Below are 10,316 nucleotides of genomic sequence, written 5' to 3'. Positions count from 1 at the left end.
AAAAGGTGGGGCGGCGCGCTTTTAATTAAGAGCGATCTGTTCGTATACCAAGATTAACGATACAGCACGAGTGAATAGAACTTGCTCGCCTTCACCAAGATAGAAACGAGGCCGACTAAGGTATATAAGGTTCACTGATAAGTCCACGTTTTGTCTATGCTCACCAAATTGAAATAAAAGAGGGTAGAGAAGATCATGTGGTAGATACAATTCAACAGCAGTTGTACAGGGGGGAAATTTCTGCGAAGGTTACGTCATGATGTGGGCAAGAATTTCTATATGAACGGAATAATTGGGCTGTCAATAGTGGAACGATCAGTGAACTTCTATTATTGAATCACTAACGTTTTGGAACAATATTGAGTTCATTTCTTGCTAATGCAAGACAATGTGAGATCTCATGTTGACAGGTGTATTACGGACAACTGGGAAGAAGTAGAAATCGATGTGATAGCTTGGCTTGCCTTGATCCCGGACATGAATACCATCGAACATATTTGGGATCGGCTGGAAGAAATGATAAGGAAGCTCCCTGTTCTTCCCAAGAAATTAAGTGGGAAGAAATCTGGGCAGATTGAGAAGTGAGATAATTCAGACGACGCGATCGTAAAAAACCTTATTCAAGATATGCCAAGGCGAATTAAAGCTTTGATAGATATTAGGGGAGGCGATACCAACTACTACGTGAACAAAAACTCATTTATTTTATGTTTTATTTAAAATGTTCTTCATATTTGTTTATTTTATGCATAAATTAATAATATTAAATGTTAATAAAAGAGTACCCCTGCCATGATGGTTAGTGCGATGGACTTTCATATGAGAAGTCTTGGGTTCGATTCCTGCCTATGCCACCTAAAGTTTTCTTCACGGGTACTGCCTCTTGCGAGAAATTGACAAATTCTCCAAGAATAATTCTTGTCATGAAAAGTGCTTTCTCTTATTTGCCTTCCATTTAATTCCAATAGTCTTTTTTACATATTTGAAATAATTTCGAAATTTCAAGGTGCGCCACTTTTTGTTTGTAACTGAGTCTAAACAAATCTTAAATAACTTCTAAGAAAACCCATTTTCAAGATATTCAAGCATTTCAACTCAATCGGTTGAAAATCATAAAAGTTATGAGCACGTCTAACTTAGAGAATGCAGTATTAAGGATAAACTCGTTTGAACAGTTGAGTATTGACAAGTCTGAAATAATTTTGAAATTCCTTTCAAAACTTTAATTCAAAAACCGTGAATTTAAAGGATTTTCCCAGATCATTTAAAATTAAAAAAATGGGCTGGGGATGCGACCCAAAATCAATTCCGCCTGTCGATTTGTCTTGCTAAAGAGTTTGTAGCGTTGGGTTAAAAAAGTTGGTACTTGAATTATTCTTCAAAACTTTAAAATTATTAACAATATTTTTCATTTAAAGAAATAATTTGGTTTGAAAATCTGGTGTTGTTGAATAGATTTTTAGTCAAAAACAAATGTTTACCAATTTTAGTACCATTTCTTAAATTTTTTCAAATTGGCTGAATGAAAATAATTTGAAAGATATCAAAAATTGAACATCAATTTTTACCAAATTTACGTACTACTTATTGAAGTTTTATTTTTTTATGAAAACACAGACTGTTGGAGAACTACTGAATATCAAAAACAATATTTTATGTGGAAAAAAAAAGTTCGAAGACAATATTTTAAAGTTTTGAAAAGATATTCGAGTCGAAAATCAATTTTTTTACCAATTTTTATTAATTTTTGTATTTAGGCTTTTATTTTTTGTAAAAACAACTTTCAATTCGATTTTTCTCAAAATTTGTCCGAACATTGTAAAGCCATACTAGTCTTAAACTTTTGAAAAGATATTTGATTCAAAATTTAATTTTTATTAACTTTTGGCAATGTTTTTTTAGGTTTTTATTTTTTTTTAATAAAAAAAATGTCAATTCGATTTTTCTCAAAATTTTAACAGATTTTAAAAACTTTACTTTTCGTTGCACAAAATTGTTTTGGACATAAAGTGTATATTTTCAATTGTAATATAATATAATAAAATATTGTAACGTGATACTTGTTTGGTACAATATATTATGTAAAATTTAATTAAAGCCTCTATAGTTTTTGGTTCGTAAGTTATTCAGGGTTCACCAAAACATTCACATAAAATTTTTTTTAACTGCTATGGCAAAAAAAAACCCTACACGCAATTTTCTTGAGTGCCTTTTCTGCATCTTTCTGCATTATTATTTGTAAAAAAAAATTTAATTGAAGACGATATCTCTCCTGGTTCTTGAGATATGGACGACGAAAAAAACGTCGCAAACGTACGGACGTAGTTCCAGGCGGAACTTTTGGCAATAAAAGAAGTTTTTTTCTGGCTTAAAGAAAACGTGATATCAACATCTGATATCCATATTTTCTCAGATAGTCAGGCTACTATCAATTCACTAGACTCTGTCTTTGTTGCTAATGGAAGACGCTTTGAGGAGGGCAGGCACCAGATGGAACAACATCACCACGTGTCAGGTCACATAAAACATCTGGCCAACACTGGATTTAAAACGCTCAAGGTTCTTGGTCTCTCTAAGCAGATCGCATATAAGCTCAATAATAGGTGTCATAACCGGACACTGTCTAAAAGAAAAGCACGCTACGCAACTAGGCGTATTCTCAAATGACTTTTGCAGAAGCTGTATGGACAAGGAAGAGGAAGAAACGGTTCTTCATCTTCTCTACACATGCCCTGCTCTAGCTCGAAAACGCAAGAATTACCTAGGAGAATTCTTCTTTAACGATCTAAACGATCTAAATCATATCGGTATAACCAGTCTCTCACGTTTCGTAAGGGACTCCAACTGGTTCCATTGAACTAAGGAGGAAGCCTCAAGATTCATGTGGTATCACAATGGGACATTAAACTGGCCTAAGTGTGTCCGTTTCCATCTTGGACAGCCACTTCAACCTAACCTAACCTACGGACGTACGAACTTACGCATCTTTCTAAAAATCTCTAGGGACCGTGAAATGTCGAGAAATGTCAACATTTTTAATTTGACAAATCATACATATTACAATAACTTAAGTTAAAAACAAAAAAATAAATAAAAAAAAAATTCTTAAAAGGTTTAAAGGAGTACGAATTAAAACTAAGTTCATAGTATTTCTTAGAAATTACAACCGAATGTATGAAAGAAGCTACAATTTAGTCTTTGATGGTGCCCCACATTTTAAAAATCAGTTGTTTCGTATATTTTATTGCTAAAGTAATTTTAAACCGGCACCTTTCAAGTGTATCTTTTTAAAAAAATTCTAAAGTATGTCCCAAAATTAACGCAAGATTTGAATTAAATAGAAAACGCCGTTTTTAGTCTTTTGATAGTTATATTTTTATTGACTCGTTAAGAACATAGAATAGGGTTATGTATGGAATAACACATTGGACAAATGGCCTCCACGGCTTTGCATGCACATGCGCACTCTTTTGTTGAAATTTTCCATGACCATTCTGCATAAATGTGGCTGAATTTCGTTGATGCTGCGTTGAATCTCCTCCTTTAATGCACGGGTGGTTGTGGGCTTGTTGACATACATAGACTTGTGATTTCAAATAACCCCATAAAAAGAAGTCTAATGGTGTTAAATCACACGATCTAGGAGGCCAATTTTGATCACCGAAACGAGAGAGTACACGACCTGGAAATGTCTCATGCATTAATTGAATTGTTTCACGGGCTGAATGATATGTGGCACCGTCTTGTTGAAACCACATATTGGACACATCAATATCATCCAATTTTGGCAGAAAGAACTGTCTAATCATGTCGCGATATCGAGCACCAGTAACATTCACTGCTTGACCAGCATCATTTTCAAAAAAATATGGCCCAATTATGCCTCCAGCCCAAAATCCACCCATACAGTCACGCGTTGTGGATGCATTTGTTTTTCGACCATCACATGTGGGTTCTCCGAACCCTAAATGCGGCAATTTTGGCGATTGAAAAAGACATCAAGATGAAAATGTGCTTCATCGCGAGTGCGTGAAGTTAGCCCCCCTTTTTTTGATTTTCCTATTTTGGAAAGTTGTTCCAGGTTGTTCCCGGTTTGTTCCGCATTGTTCCAAAGTTTTTTTTGAAAAATACCCAAAAATGGGGGTTCTAGACCCCAAAAACACTTTTTGACCTAGCCCCCCCTTTTTCGAAAATCGTTTTTTTGAAAATTGTTCCAGGTTGTTCTAGTTGTTCTGAACATTGTTCCAAATTTTTGGACCTCTATGATCAAAATTTTAAAAGTTATGGGCAAAATTCGAAAAAATTCTAGCCCCTCCTTTTTCGAAATTCCAACTTTTTTTTATTTTTTTTAGATTCTAAAAAGTGTTCTTACCATTCTTCTAAAAAATGAGAGTCGTAAAATGTATATTTTAAGAGATATTGCCTCCAAATTTTTTTTTTTTCAAAAATGCAATATACATCTCAAAATTTTTTTGTTTTTTTTGTAAGCCTACATTTTAATAAAACGTGATTAAGCACATGCACAGCAACCAAAACTTGGCTTATAACCTATTATTTACGCTGATGATCGATCTTTCAAAAAAATCTCTATTTTGTAAAAAATATTTTAGCCTCCCCTTTTCAAAAATCAAAAATTATAAAAGTGTTCCAAGTCAAACCATACTTCTCCCAGCTCGTATCCAAATTTCGTCCAAAACCATAAGCAAATAACGCTGAAGGCGCACAAAAAAGAAACAAATAATATTTACCATCCCGAGTGCCCCCCCTCGAAAAATTTTAAAATTTTAAGCCAAACCTGTATTCTTTCAGCAAAGAACAAAATGTTTTTAAGATTCCAACTCTATGAAATTAAAAATTAATATGCCTATATTCAAAAAAACATCCCCCCCCCTTTACAAACTCCCACAATTAAACAATAATTTATATCCATAATCAATCACATCCAATTGTTCCAAGGTTTCATTCAAATATGTTCAAAAATAAAGATATTAAGTCCAAATAAAACTTAACAGTATACTACTCTGTTAAACATATTCTGGGCCCCCTTTTCCGAAATTCGAAATTCCAAAACTTGTTCCCAATTGTTCCGGGGCTCTTCTAAATTGTTCCAGAGATTCGTTTCTTAATATTGATTTTTAGTATGAAAAATTTACAAAAAATGCACCCCCGCCCCCCCTTTTCCAAAATCGAAAATCTAAAACTTCTTCCCTATCCAAAATCACTCAAATCAAATTGGTCGGCGGGGGGTGCATTTTTTGTAAATTTTTCATACTAAAAATCAATATTAAGAAACGAATCTCTGGAACAATTTAGAAGAGCCCCGGAACAATTGGGAACAAGTTTTGGAATTTCGAATTTCGGAAAAGGGGGCCCAGAATATGTTTAACAGAGTAGTATACTGTTAAGTTTTATTTGGACTTAATATCTTTATTTTTGAACATATTTGAATGAAACCTTGGAACAATTGGATGTGATTGATTATGGATATAAATTATTGTTTAATTGTGGGAGTTTGTAAAGGGGGGGGGATGTTTTTTTGAATATAGGCATATTAATTTTTAATTTCATAGAGTTGGAATCTTAAAAACATTTTGTTCTTTGCTGAAAGAATACAGGTTTGGCTTAAAATTTTAAAATTTTTCGAGGGGGGGCACTCGGGATGGTAAATATTATTTGTTTCTTTTTTGTGCGCCTTCAGCGTTATTTGCTTATGGTTTTGGACGAAATTTGGATACGAGCTGGGAGAAGTATGGTTTGACTTGGAACACTTTTTTAATTTTTGATTTTTGAAAAGGGGAGGCTAAAATATTTTTTACAAAATAGAGATTTTTTTGAAAGATCGATCATCAGCGTAAATAATAGGTTATAAGCCAAGTTTTGGTTGCTGTGCATGTGCTTAATCACGTTTTATTAAAATGTAGGCTTACAAAAAAAACAAAAAAATTTTGAGATGTATATTGCATTTTTGAAAAAAAAAAAATTTGGAGGCAATATCTCTTAAAATATACATTTTACGACTCTCATTTTTTGGAACAATGGTAAGAACACTTTTTAGAATCTAAAAAAAATAAAAAAAGTTGGAATTTCGAAAAAGGGGGGGCTAGAATTTTTTCAAATTTTGCCCATAACTTTTAAAATTTTGATCATAGAGGTCCAAAAATTTGGAACAATGTTCAGAACAACCTGGAACAATTTTCAAAAAAAACGATTTTCGAAAAAGGGGGGGCTAGGTCAAAAAGTGTTTTTGGGGTCTAGAACCCCCATTTTTGGGTATTTTTTAAAAAAACTTTGGAACAATGCGGAACAAACCGGGAACAACCTGGAACAACTTTCCAAAATAGGAAAATCAAAAGAAGGGGGGCTAACTTCACGCACTCCTTCATCGCTTAGGATGATTTTGCTCGAAAAATCAGGGTCCATTTGTTGATGTTCAATAATCCATTCAACGAATTCTCTTCTCTGTCTATGTTCATTAGGCTTCAATTGTTGTGTTAATTGAATTTTTTAAGCATGAAGACACAGATCTTTGGTGAGTATACGCTGTAGAGAGGTTCTTGAAATTTGCAATTCTTGTCCACGACGTCGAATTGAGGTTCCTGGATTGTCAGCAACACTCTCACGCACTGCTTCGACATTCACATTTGAAGGGGTTGTTTTTGGACGAACAGTGTGTTTGGCGTCTCCAACGGATCCAGTCTCCATGAATTTTTCAATTAATCTCTTTACAGTTGACGAAGTTAAAACACTATTCCGACCATATTTTGTATTAAATTTTCAAACTGCAGCCGCCAAGCTTTCACTATTTTTGAAATATTCTTTAATAATGAAGACACGTTGTTCTATCGTGTAAAGCTCCATTTTTAAAAACACTATACTGTTAGCAACACTTCACTGCACAAATGGCGGCAAATTCAAATCTTGCGTTAATTTTGGGACACCCTTTATCTGTAGTTTAGTTGTTTCTTTCAATTTTAAAGATATTTAGTGTTTTGGCTTTAAATTTACATCAGCATCCATTATTTTTTTATTATATTACAATTTCATTACTTACGTTCAAATGCTCTGAGTTTTTCATTGAAAAAATAAAAGAAATCAAAACTGCCCTTAAATATACAAATATACCTCAAATACCTTTTGAACAAAAATAATATTGTACATAAAGGATCATGTTTCTCAAATTGAATTGTAGATTTAAATACTTCCTTAGGTAGTTTTTTGAAGTATTTGCCTATAAAAGTTACTAATATGACTAGTTCTTCATAAAAAACAACAATGTCAATCAGATTTTTCTTTAAATAGATACCTCTAGCTACCCTTGACCTTAAAATACACTATTTTATAGCATTTCCCAACCCGTTTCCTCATCTTTTTTAACAACCAATAATACATGTATGAAAAACAAATCTAACCTTTAATTTTTTGTTGTTTGTGTAAAAAAAACTAAAAATAAAAATTTAACTACATAATTTTGTATGTGCAAACACCTAACACGCAAGATTACCATAAAATAAAAAAACCTATGCCTTTTTATGCCTGGAATGCTTTCTTAATATCAAAACAATAAACGCAAATAAAAACGCTTGCTTCAATGTCATCATATTAATCCAGTTGCTTTGCACAAACATAAGTATTGATCTATATGAAAAACCATAAAAGGTATTGTATGCCACACTAAAAAAAAACTAAAACTAATAACAATGAGCTTTTTTATGCAAACAAAAAAATAATAATAATCATAATAATAAACATAACAATTTAATTAACCAATAAAAGTGCAATTAAATGTCGAACTAACAACATACCACCATAACCATCATCAAAATCATCAACCACAACAAACAACAACCTACTAAAATGACACAAATTACCACCATAACCATCTCCATAATAGTGCTGTTTATAACTTTAACAAAAAAAGACAACAAAATGGTTGTATATGGTCGTTTTAAATAAGCTTTTTGTTCAGCTTTCATCTTTATAACAAAACAACATATAAAAATATAACAAGGTAGGATATCGAAATCACGACATTTTCAATAACAAAGCTATAACAATCTAACAACAAAAAAATAAATAAAAGTTCTCATTCGGATATGGAATTAACTTATATGAAACGGAAATGACAGACTTCTATACTATCGTCTCTAAGTAATTGAGATAAAGAAGAAGTCTAAGGACTTGTCGTTGGTATTTTTGTTCTGATTTCCTTTTTTCTTTTTTTATTTTATTTTCTTCAGGAGGAGCTGAGAAGAATGTTGTCATTGAGATGCCAAAGGATGCATTCCAAGAACGTCACAATCAGTTTATTGATGCGATTTTTGCTCGTATCAATCGCATTGTATCAGATTCATATGATCCTTTCAAAGTCCGTTTAGCATCGCTGCCAATGCAACCAGCAAAGCCACAAAAGTCAAACACACCCAGCAAATCAACAAAGACAAGTACAAAGAGGTAGGTAGTCTTACCTTATTATAGAAAAGTCGAATCAACTATGACACACAAGGGAAGACTTTTGAATTCTTCGAAGTCTAAAGGACTCAAGGACTCAATAAAGAGATTAGGTATTAGAATAAAATCGATTTAAGAATCTCAAAAAGGAGAAGACGAAAAGCTTAAGCTTTCAAATAAAAAAAAAAAATTTCTAAAAAGGATTCTCTTTGCGACTTCAAAAAAATAAGTGTTGATTTATTAGAAAACATCAAACGACTTTCTGTGTCGTCCATAACCCTTCACACAAGTCAAAAGCCCATCATCTCTTTGTTAATACAATATCCCAATCATCACAGTCAAATTTGATATTCATAACTTCTGTGTTCAAAAAGTCCTCACTATCGCCATAAGATTTCCTCATAAACGAAGTCAATTTCATAACAAGTTTTCTTTGATCATATTTTCAGCAAAACGAAGAAAGTATCTAGTGGCACAAAGGCTCGTTCAATGGATACCGAAGCAGCCAATTCCACTACAGTCATCAAATCTGACATGACCAGCAACGTTGAAGAAGTGGAACCAGCATCAGCATCCTCAGCCACATCGGTAATTGCTTCTTCTTCGGTCACAGATGTCAAGCAAAAGCAACAACAAAAGCAGAAACAGAAAAAACAAAAACCTCAAACTGTCAGCACTGAATCAGTTGAGAAACGAACAGTTCCGTCGTTGTCCTCCTCCTCCTCTCCTTCCAAAAATAAGAAAACAACTCAACCTCTTCGGTCCAATACAAACAAGCAGACAACAAAGCAACAAAAGCCCAAGCAAACTTCCTCCAATTTGTCAGCTTCACCATCAGCATCGGCAGCTTCACCGTCGTCGGTCTCTGCCAAACCAGCTAAATCAGCTCCAGCTTCAACTTCTATGGAAAAACTACGCGGTGCCGAAGGTAGCCTCTCTGGATTGGCATCCTTGCGTCGTGTTGGCAATGCCAAAGTGGTCACCGATCCGGAAGGCAGAAATTCGACAATTAAAAGCAAATTCACACTGGGTCCGCTGACACTCAAAGTGGAAAAGTCATTCAAGCGCGGCAATGTGCGCAACGTGAAGACAGCCACTGCCCGCACCAACGAGATGATCGGCCGAATTAAGTTCAGTGTGGTGAATGACCAAGCCACCCTAGTCTCCATTAAGGTTCAACAGCCTAAACAGGTAATGAACGAAATCACAATGATGATGGTAATGGTGGTAGCTCTGATGCTGCTGCTAACTCAGCTTAATTAACAAAAAAAAAAAAAACACTTTGATTTTATTCACAGGTCGAAATCGAAAGCAAGGATAATCATGACCGTACCCGGGAAATGGTCTGGCGGCGTACTCCCAAAATTGCCCGTCTGGTATCGGAAAAACTGAGATTGGCAGCTGAATCATTGTTTCAGCCTCGAGCAGGAGTTGAAGTTGTTCGATTGTAAATTTAATTATTAATTTGTTTCGTTTAGGAAGAAATTTTGTATCTTTAAGATTAACTATTTATTTATTTATCTATTTATTAAATTTAAATTATGGATGTTGGTTCTTTTGAAGTTTGTTCGAAGAAACGACGAATGTCCTTAATGGGGGGTTGATGTATAAGGAATCTTTTTAAATTAAAAATAAAAATAAACAAAATTAAACATTTTAGATGTTTTTGAAAGTTTTTAAAAGTTAATTTTTTAATTATTTTTGTTAGCAGATGAAAACCTTTTGAAACCCTAGTGACGTTTCGCTATGCTTTTGTTTGTACTCTTTTTGTTAAGCTTCGTCAGTTATTTCGAAGCACAAATTTACTTCAAAAAATGCATATTTACTAAACGAAAAGTGAATTAAATATTTCGTTGTTTGCTCCCTTC

General features: G+C 33.6%; 1 protein-coding gene across 1 annotated transcript; it reads left to right on the top strand.

Moving 5' to 3' along the window:
* Positions 1 to 8,161: 8,161 nt before the first annotated feature.
* On the top strand, positions 8,162 to 10,100 carry LOC129945259 (uncharacterized; the record flags this gene model as incomplete). The annotated part of the gene is made up of 3 exons (XM_056054918.1): positions 8,162 to 8,451; positions 8,898 to 9,639; positions 9,747 to 10,100. Coding segments are annotated over 3 exons (1,185 nt in total), but the record flags the coding sequence as incomplete, so codon positions are not given.
* Between the last annotated feature and the right edge of the window lie 216 nt (positions 10,101 to 10,316).

This window comes from Eupeodes corollae, chromosome 2 (assembly GCF_945859685.1).
Source record: "Eupeodes corollae chromosome 2, idEupCoro1.1, whole genome shotgun sequence".
Lineage (NCBI taxonomy): Eukaryota > Metazoa > Arthropoda > Insecta > Diptera > Syrphidae > Eupeodes > Eupeodes corollae.
This window is presented reverse-complemented; position numbering and strand designations above follow the sequence as displayed.